The 20,763-nt window shown below is 44.3% G+C and overlaps 1 protein-coding gene across 1 annotated transcript in view; it reads right to left on the reverse strand.

Moving 5' to 3' along the window:
• Positions 1 to 343: 343 nt before the first annotated feature.
• The window catches only part of LOC311099698 (3'-5' RNA helicase YTHDC2-like), a 30,734-nt gene continuing 10,314 nt past the window's right edge, over positions 344 to 20,763 (reverse strand). The window contains exons 11-31 of the mRNA XM_084140432.1: positions 15,063 to 15,198; positions 13,599 to 13,725; positions 13,432 to 13,497; positions 13,150 to 13,328; positions 12,869 to 12,965; positions 12,470 to 12,557; positions 10,796 to 10,876; positions 7,519 to 7,601; positions 7,247 to 7,352; positions 6,972 to 7,091; positions 6,513 to 6,785; positions 6,215 to 6,341; positions 5,573 to 5,781; positions 5,120 to 5,315; positions 3,741 to 3,847; positions 3,440 to 3,559; positions 3,109 to 3,320; positions 2,391 to 2,586; positions 2,065 to 2,271; positions 1,787 to 1,969; positions 344 to 1,589 (exon numbers count right to left, since the gene is read on the reverse strand). Of these exons, the coding sequence (XP_083996558.1) occupies positions 1,458 to 1,589; positions 1,787 to 1,969; positions 2,065 to 2,271; positions 2,391 to 2,586; positions 3,109 to 3,320; positions 3,440 to 3,559; positions 3,741 to 3,847; positions 5,120 to 5,315; positions 5,573 to 5,781; positions 6,215 to 6,341; positions 6,513 to 6,785; positions 6,972 to 7,091; positions 7,247 to 7,352; positions 7,519 to 7,601; positions 10,796 to 10,876; positions 12,470 to 12,557; positions 12,869 to 12,965; positions 13,150 to 13,328; positions 13,432 to 13,497; positions 13,599 to 13,725; positions 15,063 to 15,198 (3,045 nt within the window). The 3' untranslated portion in view covers positions 344 to 1,457. The remainder of the gene's footprint in view (positions 1,590 to 1,786; positions 1,970 to 2,064; positions 2,272 to 2,390; positions 2,587 to 3,108; positions 3,321 to 3,439; positions 3,560 to 3,740; positions 3,848 to 5,119; positions 5,316 to 5,572; positions 5,782 to 6,214; positions 6,342 to 6,512; positions 6,786 to 6,971; positions 7,092 to 7,246; positions 7,353 to 7,518; positions 7,602 to 10,795; positions 10,877 to 12,469; positions 12,558 to 12,868; positions 12,966 to 13,149; positions 13,329 to 13,431; positions 13,498 to 13,598; positions 13,726 to 15,062; positions 15,199 to 20,763) is intronic.

Here is a 20,763-nt window from a genome sequence, read left to right on the forward strand (position 1 = left end):
GCGGTTGGCCAGTAACCGAAAGGTCGCTAGTTCGAATCCCCGTGCAGACAAGGAGAATCATCTGCCGATGTGCCCTTGAGCAAGGCACTTAACACTAATTTAGCCCAGGTTCACCGTCGATACTAGCCGACCTTGGCAGTGACCCCACTCTCCGAGGGTGTCTCAGGGAGAGTGGAATATGCATTTACAATTCACAAATGCGTATTAATACACACTTGTACATGTGTGAAATAGGACAAATAAGCACCCACCAAATTATTAAGATTTGTCATAATATAATCTTGAACTTTCCCTTTCAGGTGATACTACAATGTGGGTGTATAAAAGAGCTGACAGGTATTGATAAATTCTTTATATCCATTTCTTACTTCAATAATACAAACATAAAAATGGGTCAAACGAACACAGACTTGTCAGTCAAACGTAATATGTAACCCCCTGATTTACCAGGGCTAAAATGAACAGATACAAAAAAAACTACTCAGTTGGAACATTTCACATTCCAAAACTGGATAAAATTCTTTTTTTTCTTTAAATACATTTACAAAAGATCATAAATCCGTTGAAATGAATAAAAACAAACATTTCGGCCGTTGACAGAGAAAGACATGACCTCTAGTAAGGTCTCACCAGGCACAGCTTAGCTACAGTACAAGGTTACATTATGGTTGCTATGGTTTCGGTTGCTCCAGTCTGGGCGACATTGTGCAGTGACACACATTCAAACATGTTGTTAACACATAACATTCAACACATTGTGTGCCATGGAGTGCTCATTTGTGCTGTGAGAAGCATAGAAAAAAACACGATTCCTTACTGAATGTCCCAATCATCATTACATTTCACTGTAGTCCCTTATATGTCACTGGGAGTCATCATATATATAATTTGCTTCAAAACAAACCAGGAAAATGAATATTAAAAACAAACAGAACTTCTCTCGTGAGGTCACTTCATGTAAACACAGCTTTCTGCACTTAGATATTCTTGAACATGAACATAACATTATAGCATCTGAAAAGGTTAACAACTTCGGAACATGAATCCCAGTTACAATTATTGTTTTTTTTTTGCCAAATACAAACACATTGGGTAACTGGTTGTGGACCACTGACAAAAGAAGTGTGTGTGGAGGTGGTTCAAAACACATTTAGGAATAAAACTAGCCCTCGATCTGTTATAATGCTGTCTTCGATCTGTTATAATGACACATAGCCAAATCAAGTGGTGAGGTCCTGAAGGTCAGTGCAAGCAGTGCAATCTCTCATGGCCACATTGCCAACTGGTAATGGTATTTAATAACAAATTATCAAATAGGCATAGAAAAAGAACAGGTCAAGGCGCCGTAAAATTAAACTACAGTTTGGTGCATTGTAAAATGAGAAATGGGACTATCCAAGAGTGAGCAGTTATTTTGTCAGATTTCCTTAAACACTGTGCCAATTATATTTCTGGAGTCACGTTGTGTGTAACCTGGGGTTTTCTGATGATAAAGATGGGGCCTGTTGTACCTCGTGTTGCTGTTGTGGTTTCCCTGAGTCTCTCTCCCACAGCTGCAGCAGCTGGCCTCCAGCCTGGGGCTCCAACTCCTACACCAGGAGGCAGAGAGGGAGAGGAGAGGTGAGGAAGGGGAGTGAGACGCAAAACAAAATGAGTTATTTAGCAATATATTGGTTGTGCATCGTCCCCGACAAATAAACCAGTCATCTCACTTGATGTCTTGGAGGGCATTTTAATGGGTGTGTTTTGGAGATGTGACTGTATTGATGTTAGTCAGGTAACCCACCTGTCCGTCTCTGCTGATCTGCACCTTCTTGTTGTCGTTCCAGGGGTTGAGCAGCTGGTGGGCACACTGGAAGGGCAGGCTCTCCTTCCTGGTCCACTCCACACTGAAGACCCCCCCCAGCCCTGAGGAGCCCCAGTCCTGATAGCGCTCCTGCCCGATGACCGATGTCATCCGCGCATAGCCCTGAGCGGCACGAAAATGACATGTTAGTCTGCCAATTCTCCATTTCCTCTCACTTACACACACACACACACACACACACACACACACACACACACCTGAAAGTGTCCGGAACCCTGCACAGAGAAGACCAGGAAGACCAGGCTGCTCTCCAGGAAGGCTCTGTTGAGTTTGAGCTCATTGCTGGGCGTGGTGGACCAGATGCCTCTCTGCTGGGAGATGTCAATGTTCCTCAGGTTGCTGCTCTTCATGATGAAGTAACGCACTGGCGCACCGCCTGGCCGCGGGGACGGAGACATGGAGCACTGAGGGAGACGTTGAGTTAAGAAACTATGATAGATTTAGAGTTACACACTGGGATAAAGGACTTCAACTGTTGCTGGAGCCAAACCTGTAGTAATAAAGATATTGGTTATTTGTGTACCTTTCCTGATGAGGTGGGGGAGGGGCTGGGACAGGGGCTGGGGAAGCCGAGTGAAGACGATTCAGGAGACTTGGTGGCGGAGGAGTGGTCATCTGTGGAGCGCCTGGAGCCCTTGTCCCTGCTGCCATGGGGGGCTTTGGGCTGCAGGAGGGCCGAGGCAAGGGACAGTCTGGAGGCAGGGGAGAGTTTGGAAGACCTGGAGGAAGAGGGGAGGGGTGGATGGTCTGGGGGGTTAGAGGACTGGCCTGGAACTGGACATAGATCAGGTTTACTAAAAATTTAATTAACAGGTTGATATAGCCTTCGCTAACCTATAAGGCAGGGGTGGGCGACTAGATTCAGCCATGGGCGGATTCTTGTCGGAGCGGATGGTCGGGAAGCCGGAACATAATTATAATAATTTTTACACTACAAATTGACCACAACTATGCCCAAAAAGAGATTGTATTTGAAAATAACAATCACTTCATACCTTGATTACATTGAGACATGATCACGTCTTTTATTTTTATTTTATTTATTCGTGGGAATATTTGGGAACAGATTTCCTAAATTAAGCACATTTTTAGCTGAATTCCTAGTGATTTCTTTTTTTGACCCCCCCGCCAAAATAAATACACAAAACAAATGATATTGCAGGCCGGTTTTGGTCCGCGGGCTGCCTGTTGCCGCCCCTTGCTATAAGGCATTGTACTGTAAATACTGACCCCCTCCCCACCTGTCTGTGACTGTGTGTGAGGGGGTGGGGGTGAGGGGTTCGTCGGGGAGCTCTGGGGTGTCAGGGCTGGCTGTGGGGCCGGGGGTCCTCCTGCTGTTGGCGTTCCTCCAGGAGGTGGTCTGGGGGGGCTCCTCAGAGGACATGGGCCGGGGCCTCTGGCCAATCCCTGTGGGCTGCTGCAGCCCCGCAGTCTGATCCTCAGCCCCCAGCACCTGGAGACAGGATGGGGATGTATGGGTCAGTGACAGGTACAGCTACCCGGTTTACAGGCCCATTTACTGTGGTATTTCCAGTATTTCTTTCATAATTTAAGTCAGAGTGTAGAACTGACCGACACCAGGGCCCGTATGGTGGCCTCATCCAGCTGGGACCAGGGCTTGGAGGGGGAGCGGATCCTCCTCAGGAACAAACCGTGCCACTTCTGCCTCAGCTGGAACACCAGACCCACCATCTGACAGACAGAAGGATGGAGGGAGGGAGGTAGTGAGGGAGGAGAGAGTGGGTTATACAGATAAGATGAACACTAGATGCAAAACTGCTGTTGAAATGAAAAGCCCAGTTGTATTGCTTGAAAGGCACTGAGTACATACAGAGCACATCAGCACTGCAAAATAACCAAGCTTTGTCCTCACCTCTCTGTCCAGTTTGAAGTTGAGCCACTCGTCGATCTTCATCTGAGCCAGGTGGGCCGTGGAGCGATCCTCAATCTCACTGTCACTGCTCTCATTCAACATGTCATCTACAGCAGGAACATAGGTATTTGTATTTTATTTAACTAGGCAAGTCAGTTAAGAACAAATTCTTATTTACAATGACGGCCTACCCCGGCCAAACCAGGACGACACTGGGCCAATTGTGCGCTGCCCTATGGGACTCCCAATCACGGCTGGATTGTGATACAGCCTGGAATCGAACCAGGGTCTGTAGTGACGCCTCTAGCACTGAGATGCAGTGCCTTAGACCACTCGGGAGGTTAGGTTTCATCATTTACAGAATACACGTCAACTAGTGACCATACAGGCAGAGAGTGATATCTACAAGTAGGGCTGGGCGATACAGCCAAAATATCATATCACAACATTTTCTCATGTTGGCCATAATTCGCAGTATTTTATGCTTCTGAATAAAAGTTCTAAATAGATTAAAAGAGTAGTGCTTGACCCTATGATGGCAACAAATTGATTCTTAGTGGTTTTATGAGATTTCTCCATTGATTATTTTATACACAACCAAACTAGGACAAAACTGACAGAAGTAGTCCAATTTGTAGAACTTTCATTTATTTAGCACTGGATCAACCTATCGTTATAGACTATATTGTAAAAATCCATAGCGGTATATGGAGCCATACCGGTATTCACGATATACCACCCAGCCCTAACTACAAGAGTCTCTTTGGAGCAGTCATGACATATTGGTTTCCTTACCCTGCAAGCAGTCTATGGACAAGGTATGACAGCAATCCATGCTTTGGTTTAGTTTGCCCGGCACGGTTTCCACATGCTAATGTTATTGTATTTGTGGCACAAATCCCATTCAAGTCATGGGACCGATATTAGCATTTTTCGCACATCATGTCCAAATCATCCGAAAGTATCTAAAATTGATTGTGAAGCTCAAAGTCAATTATATATGTTTTGAAAAATGCTAAAATCGGTCCCATGAATTAAATGGGATTTCCGCCACAAATGCTAAAACGTTAGCATGTGAAAACAGTGCCAGGGAAACTAAACCAAAGCATGGATTACTGTCATACCTTGTCCATAGACTGCTTACAGGGTAAGGAAACCAATATGTAATTTGGGTGAAATATCCCTTTAAGTGTATTACAAATACAGGCAAGACTTGAGTAATTCAATTCTTCAATTTAATTCAATTAAAATAAGGGGTGTTGGGAAAGACAATGTGTAGCAAAGGATAATTGCTCCTGTAAGTCGCTCTGGATAAGAGCATCTGCTAAATGACTAAAATGTAAAAGTAAAGGATGTTTCCTTCAGTTAGATAACCCTACCTTTCTGAATGGCAGGTTCTTGTAGGGCTGTGCTGGGCAGTTTGGCACAACCCCCGAAGATGGCTACGGTTAGGGGGGAGACCACAGAGCAGCAGCGGATGCTGGCTATCCTATGGGCTCGCGTCATCTCGTCATAGATCAACCAATCGGTGGGAAGGGACTGGACGGCCGCCACCTGACCATTGGCTGGGGGGATCTAAGAGATACAAGTACAAACATATTTTTAGTTTGTTGCTTTGAGTCAGGGTTGGTTTGGGTTAATAGGGTTTGAGTATATATGGTTTGGACTGAATGTAAGCATAGAGTAAAAATAAATAAATAATGAAGACAGGAAGCACCTACTGTATTTTTAAGAAAACTGCCCTAAACAGGGTTCACTGAAGACCCTTTGCTCCACTAGGAGCTAAATAAGAAATAGGTCAAGTAGTTGGAGAGAGGATGTGTGCTAGCTACCTTCTTGTGGGGCTGTGGCTGGCTGAGGATGGAGGTGGGGTGGAAGCGGACCCTCTTCTCCTTGGCCCCGGAGAGAGAGCAGCTCTCACGGTCCACGTGGATCAGGTTGGGGTACATTCCGGCCACCAGTGCTGCCTTCACCACTGACCAGTTCTCAGAGTTCAGGTTCACGTCACGGATGTCCCCGCCGCCCCGTGCCCGCACAAAGCCTGGTGGTGGAAAACACAATGGAAAAGGAATCAATGTCTAGATTTTTCTGTGAGGGAGCTGTCCTTCGAGGGAGCCGTGGTGGTGCTGTGTGCGTGTGTGTAGGGGGGAGGTGGGAGGGACAGAGAAATTCCACAGGATATGAGTCGCGGTGGTGCTGTGTGTGTGGGGGTGGGGGGGACAAAGAGAAAGGCCACAGGACATGGTGGGCACCAAGACAAGTGGATGACTCACAAGGCTATTCATTTCACAGAGGGCAAGTTGGAGGTTGTGTGGGCTTCAGTAGAGCATAAGTCTTTATCCAACACCACTTACAGTCAAATTAATACATTCAGTATACAAACCCACAACCTTGGTCCACCATGCTCCACCTGAGCCCTCAGAACCACTGTATTACCCAGAGGGAGAGCATACAACAAGACAGGTAAGGCTGACCTATTGCTCGGAGCTGTCCTAGCAGCTGGGTCCTCATTCCTATGATGATCTCCATGGTGGCCTGGGACAGGAAGTTCTTCTCACAGAAGGACCTCTCCCAGCCGTCGCTGCGGGCCTTCTGCCACGCCTACAACACAGCAGGAGAGATGTAATTAGGAATGATGTCGCTTGGACAGTGTTTTTTTCAATGCGATTTGTGCAGTCAAATCAAGCTAATAATGCATGAAAAACATTTAGCTCTAAACATCAACAGCAATTTGACAGAGTTCTTTCATTAAACCCCAAATTCCCCCGTTACCTGGAAGGCTCGGAGCAGGGCCATGTGGTCGCTGAAGGTCCCTGCAGTAAAGCGCTTCCGGCACAGCATGGATGCCCTCTTCTGGGAGGCCTGGGAGGGCAGCACGAAGGGGTCGCGATGAGCCAGCGTGCAGGCAATGGTCAGGATAGGGTCTAGACACTTGAGCACCACGGCACACAGCACCATCTTGCCCAGGTGGGGCTCCACAGGCAGGTCAGCCAGGTGGTAGCCCAGCTCTGTCAGGTCCTCCCACGGGTCCATGGCGTCTATGGTCTATGGATGGGGGATCAATTTAATGGTTAGTGTTGTGTTCTATCTATGGTCATTATGTAGTGTCACAGCACCAAGAACCGATGCCCTCCACCTCAATAACAAAAGTGGTCAATGACAAAGGACAAAAGTCAGACAAAATATTATTCAGGTCATGATTGGTTCAAAACAAAGAATACCAGCTTTTACCTTGAGCATCTGCACTGCGTTTTTGACAATGAGGATGGGAGGTGGCTCAGGTGCTTTGGACAGGAATTCAGCGATGGGACAGGTGATTGGGGCCAACAGCTTGGTGTGGAGACAGAGTTCCTGAAAGAGAGAGCGAAAATGGGAGGTGGTTAACTACCACAATCAACACTGCCTTATGAGAGTGTGAGGGGTATGCTTGCATGCAAGTGTTTATAATAACTTTATCTGTATAAAGTATGTTTCATACATTCTGCTTAAAGTGTGTGTGTGTCTACCTGAAGGGGCATCCTCAGTAGCTGGGGGACCTGGTACTCCAGCATGTTGTTAAAGCGGAGGCGACTGAAGAGGTGGAAGCAGATCCCTGGTCGGCAACGTCCAGCTCTGTCACATAACACATCCATAAGAGGGCTTAAGATGTTATGAGGCTACATAAGAGATGATACTCCCTTATCATCAGGATATGTCTATAGAGTGCCTCTGTGGTAGGGCTCAGATGTACATTCTGCATGATTAATTTCTATGGTGAATATCTGGATCTGTGGCTCACCTGCCCTTCCTCTGCAGAGAGCTGGCCTTGGAGATCCACACCATCTTCAGCATGGTCACATGGTTCAGAGCATCAAAGGACTTCTGTGATGGCGAAACAATCACGTATCAGATTTGCTATTCCGTTGGGGTGGGGGGGTGGGGGGTGGGGGGGCAGTATTCTTTGAAGGGGGGTGCAGTAAGTATTCTGTCAGCGAGTGTGTGCAGTATTCTATCAGAGGGGGTGTGCTTAATTCTATAGCTAGAGGACTCCTGATATCTCCAGGAGTGATAAGTATAATTGTTGTCTTAAATTCTGTCTAGTACTGTCTTTTTAATAGCTAGTGTAATCTACTTTAAGTGTTGTCTGTCTTCCCAGTAGCCTACTTGGTGTGTGAACTGCTGACTACTCATAATTTGCAGATTATTGTTGACACATCAACCCTGATTACGGGGCAGGGCAAGTTGTGACGGTTTTTGTTTTGGTCATCAGTGGCTGTATTGGAGGGGGAGTGGTTTCTCCTCTCCTAGGCAATTAGTGTTAGTACTTCAATCTCCCCTGTTTCTCAGCGGCAAGTGGCGGTCTCATCCGCGGCGGTCTCGTTGCCCAAACTAAAACAGTTTGGCCGAGCTGTTCTGCAGAGATATTCGAGGAAGGAAAGAGAGGTAGGCTCCACACCACTCTCTCACTTGAGTATCTTACCTAGTTATTTTCAGATCTCATTTTGCTGTTTTGTAGCTTTGGAAACTGTGTGTGTGTTTTCTATACCTGTTCGCTCCTCTCCCTGTAGGCTTTACAGACACTCCCCACCCCTTGGCTGTAACCCTTCTCATTTAGTGTATACTGCGCACACAACTCATGTGGAATTCCTGGTCTCCAGCAGCGTTTGGAACTGCCGATCTGCGGTCAAGAATGCAGAGTTCATCTCAGCCTATGCTGCCCTTCAGTCCCTATACTTTTTGGCCGTGACAGAGACATGGATCACACCAGAGAACACTGCTACTCCAGCTGCTCGCTCTTCATCTGACTACGTGTTCTCTCATAGTCCGAGAGGATCTCGTCGTCGCACAGGGCTATTCATTTCTCCTAAGTGGAGATGTTCCTCTTTTCTCCCTCACCTCAATTGAATTCAATGCAATCATTGTCACTTGTCCACTCAAGCTTAACATTGTCATCCATCGCCGACCAGGTGCCCTTAAGAGAGTTCCTTAATGAGCTTGACACCTTGATAAGCTAATTTCATGACGATGGCACACAGCTCTTCGTACTGGGCGACTTCAACCTTCCGACGTCTGCCTTTGATTAATTTCTTCTTGCCTCTTTTGACCTCACCCTTTCCCAGTCCACTCCCAATCACAAGGCAGGCAATATGATTGACCTCATATTTACTAGAGGCTGTTCTAGGCTTGGGCAGTATACTGTACAGTGCATTCGGAAAGTATTCAGACCCCTTCTCCAAAAAATTTTACGTTACAGCCTTATTCTAAAATGGATTAAAAAAAACATATATATATCTCCTCATCAATCTACACACAATACCCCATAATGACAAAGCAAACATGTTTTTAGAATTGTTTTCAAATGTATTACAAATAAAAAACAGAAATAACTTATGTAAATAAGTATTCAGACCCTTTGCTATGAGACTCGAAATTGAGCTCATGTGCATCCTGTTTTCAATGATCATCCTTGAGCTGTTTATACAACTTGATTGGAGTCCACCTGTGGTAAACTCAATTGATTGGACATGATTTTGAAAGGAACACACCTGTATATATAGGATCCCACAGTTGACAGTGCATGTCAGAGCAAAAACCAAGTAATGTCGAAGGAATTGTCCGTAGAGCTAGGAGACAGGATTGTGTTGAGGCACAGATCGTGGAGAAGGGTACCAAAACATTTCTGTAGCATTGAAGGTCCCCAAGGACACAGTGGCCTCCATCATTCTTAAATGGAAGTAGTTTGGAACCACCAAGACTCTTCCTAGAGCTGGCCGCCCGGCCAAACTGAGCAATCGGGGTAGAAGGGCCTTGGTCAGGGAGGTGACCAAGAACCCAAAGGTCACTGTGCCAGAGCTCCTCTATGGAGATGGGGGAACCTTCCAGAAGGACAACCATCTCTGCAACACTCCACCAATCAGACCTTTATGGTAGAGTGGCCAGACAGAAGCCACGCCTCGGTAAAAGGCACGACAGCCTGCTTGGAGTTTGCCAAAAGGCACCTAAAGGACTCTCAGACTATGGGAATCAAGATTCTCTGGTCTGATGAAACTAAAATTGAACTCTTTGGCCTGCATGCCACACGTCACATCTGGAGGAAATCTGGCACCATCTCTACAGTGAAACATGGTGGTGGCAGCATCATGCTGTGGGGATGTTTTTCAGCGGCAGGGACTGGGAGACTAGTTAGGATCGAAGGAAAGATGAACGGAGCAAAGTACAGAGAGATCCTTGATGAAAACCTGCTCCAGAGAGCTCAGGACCTCAGACTGGGGCGAAGGTTCACCATCCTACAGGACAACGACCCTAAGCACAAAGCCAAGACAACGCAGGAGTGGCTTCGGGACAAGTCTCTGAATGTCCTTGAGTGGCCAAGCCAAAGCCCGGACTTGAACCCGATCGAACATCTCTGGAGAGAACTGAAAAAAGCTGTGCAGCGACACTCCCCATACAACCTGACAGAGCTTGAGAGGATCTGCAGAGAAGAATGGGAGAAACTCCCCAAATACAGGTGTGCCAAGCTTGGAACCACCAAGAACACTCTAGGCTGTAATTGCTGCCAAAGGTGCATGAACAAAGTACTGAGTAAAGGCTCTGAATAGTTAAGTAAATGTGATATTTTCGTTTTTTTATTTCTAAAAACCTGTTTTTGCTTTGTTATTATGGGGCATTGTGTGTAGATTGACGAGGGGAAAAAACAATTTAATCAATTTTAGAATAAGGCTGTAACGTAACAAAATGTGGAAAAAGTCAAGGGGTCTGAATACACTATACATACACACCATATTAAGGGGAATTTGGAAAAAGCCACGGGATGATTTCAATACCGTCAAAACGATTTATTTGAACATTTGGAGCTGCTTTTTAAGTAAATACCTGCAGTCAACTTGTGCAATATGTTAGGAGATAAAAAAGATTGTTCTTCATTACACCTGTCACATAATTTTTCATTATGAAGCTTACCTGTAGTCCCCAGTCAAATGATACAAACCCACAAAAAATCCATTTTAATTCCAGGTTGTAAGGCAACAAAATAGGAAAAATGGCAGCAGTAGCCTTGTTTTCAAAGTGATTCTAACCTCTTTTACTTTTCCTGCGTCAATGACAAACACGACATCGTTGACGGTGATACTTGTCTCTGCGATGTTAGTGGAGAGAATCTGAGGAAGAGAAGAAAATACTTGATTTCTGAACAAGAAGCTGGGGTTGAATGGTATTTTGGTTTACAGGGGCAATCAGCAGTTGCTACATACATTTTTGGACATATAAATTATTGATATGTACCCATTGATTCTTCAAGAATATTAACTTATAAATGCCTCATGAGCTTAGTTCAACTGTCCTACCCCATCAGAACCCAAAATATAAACTTGTTTTACTCTGTTTGTAAACAAACACTATAAAGCTTCAAAACATGGTTAACCTCTACGGGATCAGTGTCCCGTATACAGGACGGTTGAGCTAACGTGCGCTAATGTGATTAGCATGACTGTTGTAAGTAACAGCCAACTTTCCAGGACATAGACATGCCTTATATGGGCAGAAAGCTTACATTCTTGTTAATCTAACTGCACTGTCCAACAGTAGCTATTACAGTGAAAAAATACCATGCTATTGCACAACAACAAAAAACGTATCACGGCAGCTGGTTTGATACATTCACCTCTGAAGGTAAATAATGTACTTGCATTTAGTAATCTTGCTTTGATTTGTCATCTTAAGGGTCCCAGAGATAAAACGTAGCATAGTTTTGTTTGATAAAATCCATTTTTATATTCAAATGTAGGAACTGGGTTCTACAGTTTTGTGGTCCTCTGTAGCTCAGCTGGTAGAGCACAGCGCTTGTAACGCCAAGGTAGTGGGTTCGATCCCCGGGACCCCATACACAAAAATAAAAAATGTATGCACGCATGACTGTAAGTCGCTTTGGATAAAAGCGTCTGCTAAATGGCATATTATTATTATTATTATTATTATTACAGTTTGAACCCCTGCTGTCTCTTCCTCCACACCCAACCTGCCCATGTATGACATTCCTGGGAGTGTGTAAACGTACATTTTGTATTACCATATCATTTTTGTATGTTCTCTATAGTTATGTACTTGAAAATGTATCAATTGACCAATTCGGCACATTTGGGCAGACTTGATACAAAATAGTCCAGTATTGCAATGCTTCACTGGATCAATCTGAAACTTTGCACACACACTGCTGTCATCTAGTGGCCAAAATCTAAATTGTGCCTAAACTGGAATATTATATTGTGGCCTTTCTCTTGCATTTCAAAGATGATTAAAAAATAAACACGTTTTTTTGTTTGTATTATCTTTTACCAAATCTAATGTGTTATATCCTCCTACATTAATTTAACATTTCCACAAACTTCAAAGTGTTTCCTTTAAAATGGTATCAAGAATATGCATATCCTTGCTTCAGGTCCTGAGCTACAGGCAGTTAGATTTGGGTATGACATTTAAGGCGAAAATTGAAAAAAAGGGTCAGATCCTTAAAAGGTTAAAATATAATTTTGATATCATGGATGGTCAGTCCTTGCATCCATAGCTCTGTCTATGAATTTGAGAGTGGTTACATTTCTCCAGCCCCATCCCTCAGCTTTTTACACTTTGTTATTGTTTTTACTGCTGTCTGCCGCTTTAAGGAACACTTCGGGCCCCAAATGTAGGCTTAATTTAAGTGGTCAAACTGATCTTTGGTGTGTTAGCCAGCACGGCAGACGTAAAAATACACTCACTATTTTCCGGACTCCAGCAGGAGTGTTCCTCAGCACTTTCTTCTGATCCGAGGTCTGCATGTTGGAGTGGAGTGTAAAGACCATGTACCTATGGAGAAATGACACACAGATCTGAGGTTCTAGACGTGGTTCAAACAGGACAAAAGGTCTATTTGTCCATTCAAAAAAAAAATCTAGTGAGGTTTCCTAATCTGACTTACAAATGTGTTGGGTGTAAAATTTACATTTGGCTTGCATAAGCAGGAACATGGAGTAACAGCATGGAAAATAAGAAGTAAATAGATTGATGTACAGAATCATTACCACAAATAGACGAGCTAAGTTGAAATACCGATGGCCCAATTATCAACTATGTTGAGAGTGACACGTTGCTCTCGCCAGTCATTTAACTGACGGTACCTTTGAGAGTGATCTGTGAATCTTTTATCATCGTACAGGATACGGTCCCTCAGACCCACTATCTCATCGTATCCGGGGAGAAAGATCAACACCGCACCTGACATGGAAAAGATTTGAAATGAAATGGAACTTGTTGTTCAATACAAGCAAGGAAAATTGGCACTGACACTTTGTATCAAACATTTGAAAAGTACAAGACATCCAGTAGTCACTAAACAAAACTCGTCAAGTAGTCAACACACAAGACTATCAAGTAGTCACTAGACAAGACAATCTCTTACCGTCTTCTGAGCTGGTGCAAATGTTGTGCAGCAGGTGCATGATGAGGTCCAGGTCCACCCTCTCGTCGTCAAAGCTGTGGTGGTATTCCTTGAGCAGCTCCTGATCCTCCGGGCTCATCTCTGTGGTGGCCGCCTGCACCAGGGACCACTCGTCCAGCTTCCCCGCCTCCAGGGATGAGCTACCAAGGAAAGGAAGATTTCAGTTATCATCCTCCACAAACAAAGCCAGGGTTTCCATGTGGTCATTCATAATAATGATACAGTGATACACGGTGCTCTTACAGGAAGGATTCTAGTAGGTCCACCACTTCTGCCTGCTGAAAGTGCTTGGCCCAATCCAGTGCAGTCCTGAAACAAACCAAATACTGATCAAGATTTCAGACTTAGTTATGGTGTATAGAGTAACTAAAAATATGATGCATTTATACAGTTATTTAATAAACCCTTACCAGCCATTGGAGGCCTTGATTCTGATGCTGGCTCCCATACTCAGAAGCTGTTCAATCTGACTGAGGAAGCCTCGACCTGCTGCCACCATGAGGGGAGTGGCGCTCGTCTCACTGTGCATGTAGTCCACTGAGGAGCAGAAGGGGAGGAGGAAGACATATCTGGCTGATAACTATTGGGAATATTACTCTCAAAAATATACATTTTCTATAACATTGGTGTCAATATTTAATACACAAATGAGCACACTATATAAACAGAAGTATGTGGACACATCTTCGAATTAGTGGATTCGGCTATTTCAGCCACACCCGTTGCTGACAAGTGTATAAAATCGAACACACAGCCATGCAATCTCCACAGACAAACATTGGCAGTAGAATGGCCTTACTGAAGAGCTCAGTGACTTTCAACGTGGCACTGTCATAGGATGCCACCTTTCCAACAAGTCAGTTCGTCAAATTTCTGCCCTGCTAGAGCTGCCCCGGTCAATTGTAAGTGCTGTTATTGTGAAGTGGAAACGTCTAGGAGCAACAACGGCTCAGCCGTGAAGTGGTAGGCCACACAAGCTCACTGAATGGGACCACCGAGTGCTGAAGCGCATAAAAATCGTCTGTCTCCGTTTGCAACACTCACTACTGAGTTCCAAACTGCCTCTGGAAGCAACGTCAGCACAATAACTATTGGTCGGGAGCTTCACAAAATGGGTTTCCATGGCTGAGCAGCCGCACACAAGCCTAAGATCACCATGCGGAATGCCAAGCGTTGGCTGGAGTGGTGTAAAGCTCACCTCCATTGGACTCTAGAGCAGTGGAAACGCGTTCTCTGGAGTGAGGAATCACGCTTCACCATCTGGCAGTCCGACAGACAAATCTTGGTTTTGCGGATACCTGGAGAACGCTGCCTGCCTGAATGCATAGTGCCAACTGTAAAGTTTGGTGGAGGAGGAATAATGGTCTGGGGCTGTTTATCATGGTTCGGGCTAGGCCCCTGAGTTCCAGTGAAGGGAAATCTTAACGCTACAGCATAAAATGACATTCTTGACGATTCTGTGCTTCCAACTTTGTGGCAACAGTTTGGGGAAGGCCCTTTTTTGTTTCAGCATGACAATGCCCCCGTGCACAAAGCGAGGTCCATACAGAAATGGTTTGTCGAGATCAATGTGGATGAACTTGACTGGCCTGCACAGAGCCCTGACCTCAACACCATCGAACACCTTTGGGATGAATTGGAACGCCGACTGCAAGCCAGGCCTAATCGCCCAACATCAGTGCCCGACCTCACTAATGCTCTTGTGGCTGAATGGAAGCAAGTCCCTGCAGCAATGTTCCAGCATCTAGTGGAAAGCCTTCCCAGAAGAGTGGAGGCTGTTATAGCAGCAAAGGGGGGATCAACTCCATATTAATGCCCATGATTTTGGAATGAGATGGATGCATAATTAAGGATGCATACAAAACCCAGCTTACCGCTGACGTTCTCACTCAGGATGAGATTGAAGAGCTGGACGAAGGCGTCAGCGTCCTGGTTGAGGAAGATGTCTGAGATGCAGGCGTCCATCTCCTTCAGCAGCCACGGGTCCAATGACGCCACATCTTTCTCATTCTGAAACAAGACATCCTGTATCAAACTGATAACAAACCCAGTGCCACTTTTAGTAAGAACCAGGAAATATATCCTCAGTGACGTTGGTGAACTAAGGAGCAATCAGTGAATAATCAGAAAATAAGTAGTGGCATCACTTTGGTGCATCCAGAGTGTATATACACTGAAAATAACTGAAGCAACTGGAAAAATAACATCAAAATCATTAAGGATGTAACGATTCACCGATAAACATTTGAACCGGGGACCAATGCCTAAGATATGAGTGCGTAAGTCTGCAGGACCCCAAACAGATCCAAAATGTAGCATGCATTGTTCAGGAAATCGATTATTGTTAGCAAATGCGCTATACATTTTATCTAGCTATACATGCTGATCGGGGCTTACATTAAATTTCATTTTGATTGTTCAGGTTCACCATCAGCAATAGTTGGTAGGTAGTTTTGCTTGAAACAATCAGTATGTAGTCATTTTTAGATATACAAGGTAACGTTGATAATTTCATAAACGAGGACAACAAAATATTTTTCTACCCACACTGCATCGAAGTGGGAGAAGAAGAGAAACTCACTCGGTCATGACTAGAAGGGATACAGCTTTTGTCAAATTAATGTCAAACGTACAGTGGGGAAAACAAGTATTTAGTCAGCCACCAATTGTGCAAGTTCTCCCACTTAAAAAGATGAGAGAGGCCTGTAATTTTCATCATAGGTACACGTCAACTATGACAGACAAAATTAGAAAAAAATTTGCAGAAAATCACATTGTAGGATTTTTTATGAATTTATTTGCAAATTATGGTGGAAAATAAGTATTTGGTCAATAACAAAAGTTTCTCAATACTTTGTTATATACCCTTTGTTGGCAATGACACAGGTCAAACGTTTTCTGTAAGTCTTCACAAGGTTTTCACACACTGTTGCTGGTATTTTGGCCCATTCCTCCATGCAGATCTCCTCTAGAGCAGTGATGTTTTGGGGCTGTCGCTGGGCAACACGGACTTTCAACTCCCTCCAAAGATTTTCTATGGGGTTGAGATCTGGAGACTGGCTAGGCCACTCCAGGACCTTGAAATGCTTCTTACGAAGCCACTCCTTCGTTGCCCGGGCGGTGTGTTTGGGATCATTGTCATGCTGAAAGACCCAGCCACGTTTCATCTTCAATGCCCTTGCTGATGGAAGGAGGTTTTCACTCAAAATCTCACGATACATGGCCCCATTCATTCTTTCCTCTACACGGATAAGTCGTCCTGGTCCCTTTGCAGAAAAACAGCCCCAAAGCATGATGTTTCCACCCCCATGCTTCACAGTGGGTATGGTGTTCTTTGGATGCAACTCCGCATTCTTTGTCCTCCAAACACGACGAGTTGAGTTTTTACCAAAAAGTTATATTTTGGTTTCATCTGACCATATGACATTCTCCCAATCCTCTTCTGGATCATCCAAATGCACTCTAGCAAACTTCAGACGGGCCTGGACATGTACTGGCTTAAGCAGGGGGACACGTCTTGCACTGCAGGATTTGAGTCCCTGGCGGCGTAGTGTGTTACTGATGGTAGGCTTTGTTACTTTGGTCCCAGCTCTCTGCAGGTCATTCACTAGGTCCCCCCGTGTGGTTCTGGGATTTTTGCTCACCATTCTTGTGATCATTTTGACCCCACGGGGTGAGATCTTGCGTGGAGCCCCAGATTGAGGGAGATTGTCAGTGGTCTTGTATGTCTTCCATTTCCTAATAATTGCTCCCACAGTTGATTTCTTCAAACCAAGCTGCTTATCTATTGCAGATTCAGTCTTCCCAGCCTGGTGCAGGTCTACAATTTTGTTTCTGGTGTCCTTTGACAGCTCTTTGGTCTTGGCCATAGTGGAGTTTGGAGTGTGACTGTTTGAGGTTGTGGACAGGTGTCTTTTATACTGATAACAAGTTCAAACAGGTGCCATTAATACAGGTAACGAGTGGAAGACAGAGGAGCCTCTTAAAGAAGAAGTTACAGGTCTGTGAGAGCCAGAAATCTTGCTTGTTTGTAGGTGACCAAATACTTATTTTCCACCATAATTTGCAAATAAATTCATTAAAAATCCTACAATGTGATTTTCTGGATTTATTTTCCTCAATTTGTCTGTCATTGTTGACGTGTACCTATGATAAAAATTACAGGCCTCTCATCTTTTTAAGTGGGAGAACTTGCACAATTGGTGGCTGACTAAATACTTTTTTCCCCCACTGTATATATTTGTTTTAGCACTTTAGCCAACCCTAACCCTTTTTCTAACCTTAACCTAATTATCCTAACCTGCTGCGTAAGTTCTCCTAACCTGCTAAGAAAAGTACAATCTGACAAACTGTATTCCATCTAGCCAAAACGAGCTCACTCCCAAGTTGACAAAACTTCCAAATTGTCTAAACCCCTCAAACTCAACTCTGGACCTCAAAGCCAGTTCCACTACATTTTTTTCTGAGACTGATTTAGACCTGGGACACCAGGTGTGTGTGCAGTTAATTATCAGGTAGAACAGAAAACCAGCAGGCTCCGGACCTCATAGGGTAAGGGATGAGTACCCCTAGTCTAAACCATTTGATTATGAGACGGGGTGAAATCCAAAGTTGTGCTACATTTCATACTCCCCTTCAACTTGGATAATAGCTTTAAAGCACACAGTACAGTTGTCTAGCAAATTGTCATTAAGCTTAACATTTTCCTTCATTGGCTATCTCATTGCTATTTTTTTTAGATAAATATTGATACATCACTAGCTCTAACACTTTTAATCAGCAACAATTACAAATTCATTAGTGGGTGATGGTGATTTCAGATCAAGTGTGTGTGTGGGGAGAGACAAAAAAAGCAAACATTAAACCACCCCCACCCCCCTAACTGATAGTGGGGTGGTAGATGCTCAGTTTCCCTTATGGCTCAGCTCAGGTGATTACACACACAAAAAAAATAGGCTCAGAGAGGCCCAGAGCATGAGCTCCATATTTTAGAATGGAAAATGAATGTGTTTATGCAACAAATGTTAGTGCATTGAATCATATCGCATATATTCATTCCTCTAATCAAACAGAATCGTTTGAAACTTAAATGTATCATATCGGAGCCCATGTACAGTACCAGTCAAAAGTTTGGACTCACTTATTTTTACATTGTAGAATAAAAGTGAAGACATCAAAACTATGAATTAACACTTGTGTTAGAACAGTGTTAAACAAATCAAAATATATTTGAGATTCTTCAAATACCCACCCATTGCCTTGATGACAGCTTTGCACACTCTTGGCATTCTCTCAACCAGCTTCACCTGGAATGCTTTTCCAACAGTCTTGAAGGAGTTCCCACATACGCTGAGCACTTGTTGGCTGCTTTTCCTTCACTCTGCCGTCCGACTCATCCCAAACCATCTCAATTGGGTTGAGGTCGGGGGATTGTGGAGGCCAGGTCATCTGATGCAGCACTCCATCACTCTCCTTGAACTCTGTGAAGCATTTATTTGGGCTGCAAGTTCTGAGGCTGGTAACTCTAATGAATTTATCCTCTGCAGCAGAGGTAACTCTGGGTCTTCCATTCCTGTGGCAGTCCTCATGAGAGCCAGTTTCATCATAGCGCTTGATGGTTTTTGCGACTGCACTTGAAGAAACTTTCTTGAGGTTCGTGAAATGTTCCGTATTGACTGACCTTCATGTCTTAAAGTAATGATGACTGTCGTTTCTCTTTGCTTATTTGAGATGTTCTTGCCATAATATGGACTTGGTCTTTTACCAAATAGGGCTATCTTCTGTATACCCCCCCCTACCTTGTCACAACACAACTGATTGGCTCAAACACATTAAGGAGGAAAGAAATTCCACAAATTAACTTTTAAGAAGGCACACCTGTTAATTGAAATGCATTCCAGGTGACTACCTCATGAAGCTGGTTGTTTAACACTTTTTTGGTTACTACATGATTCTATACAGTGAGGGAAAAAAGTATTTGATCCCCTGCTGATTTTGTACATTTGCCCACTGACAAAAAAATGATCAGTCTATAATTTTAATGGTAGGTTTATTTGAACAGTGAGAGACAGAATAACAACAACAAAATCCAGAAAAACATGTCAAAAATGTTATAAATTGATTTGCATTTTAATGAGGGAAATAAGTATTTGATCCCTCTGCAAAACATGACTTAGTACTTGGTGGCAAAACCCTTGCTGGCAATCACAGAGGTCAGATGCTTCTTGTAGTTGGCCACCAGGTTTGCACACATCTCAGGAGGGATTTTGTCCCACTCCTCTTTGCAGATCTTCTCCAAGTCATTAAGGTTTCAAGGCTGACGTTTGGCAACTCGAACCTTCAGCTCCCTCCACAGACTTTCTATGGGATTAAGGTCTGGAGACTGGCTAGGCCACTCCAGGACCTTAATGTGCTTCTTCTTGAGCCACTCCTTTGTTGCCTTGGCCGTGTGTTTTGGGTCATTGTCATGCTGGAATACCCATCCACAACCCATGTTCAATGCCCTGGCTGAGGGAAGGAGGTTCTCACCCAAGATTTGACGGTACATGGTCCCGTCCATCGTCCCTTTGATGCGGTGAAGTTGTCCTGTCCCCTTAGCAGAAAAACACCCCCAAAGCATAATGTTTCCACCTCCATGTTTGACGGTGGGGATGGTGTTCTTGGGGTCATAGGCAGCATTCCTCCTCCTCCAAACACGGCGAGTTGAGTTGATGCCAAAGAGCTCGATTTTGGTCTCATCTGACCACAACACTTTCACCCAGTTCTCCTCTGAATCATTCAGATGTTCATTGGCAAACTTCAGACGGCCCTGTATATGTGCTTTCTTGAGCAGGGGGACCTTGTGGGCGCTGCAGGATTTCAGTCCTTCACGGCGTAGTGCGTTACCAATTGTTTTCTTGGTGACTATGGTCCCAGCTGCCTTGAGATCATTGACAAGATCCTCCCGTGTAGTTTTGGGCTGATTCCTCACCCTTCTCATGATCATTGCAACTCCACGAGGTGAGATCTTGCATGGAGCCCCAGGCCGAGGGAGATTGACAGTTATTTTGTGTTTCTTCCATTTGCGAATAATCGCACCAACTGTTGTCACCTTCTCACCAAGCTGCTTGGCGATGGTCTTGTAGCCCATTCCAGCCTTGTGTAGGTCTACAATCTTGTCCCTGACATCCTTGGAGAGCTCTTTGGTCTTGGCCATGGTGGAGAGTTTGGAATCTGATTGATTGATTGCTTCTGTGGACAGGTGTCTTTTATACAGGTAACAAGCTGAGATTAGGAGCACTGAGTGTGCTCCTAATCTCAGCTCGTTACCTGTATAAAAGACACCTGGGAGCCAGAAATCTTTCTGATTGAGAGGCGGTCAAATACTTATTTCCCTCATTAAAATGCAAAATCAATTTATAACATTTTTGACATGCGGTTTTCTGGATTTTGTTGTTGTTATTCTGTCTCTCACTGTTCAAATAAACCTACCATTCAAATTATAGACTGATCATTTCTTTGTCAGTGGGCAAACGTACAAAATCAGCAGGGGATCAAATACTTTTTTCCCCTCACTGTATGTGTTATTTCATAGTT

This window comes from Coregonus lavaretus, assembly GCF_964263955.1.
Source record: "Coregonus lavaretus genome assembly, chromosome: 24".
Taxonomy (NCBI): Eukaryota; Metazoa; Chordata; class Actinopteri; order Salmoniformes; family Salmonidae; genus Coregonus; species Coregonus lavaretus.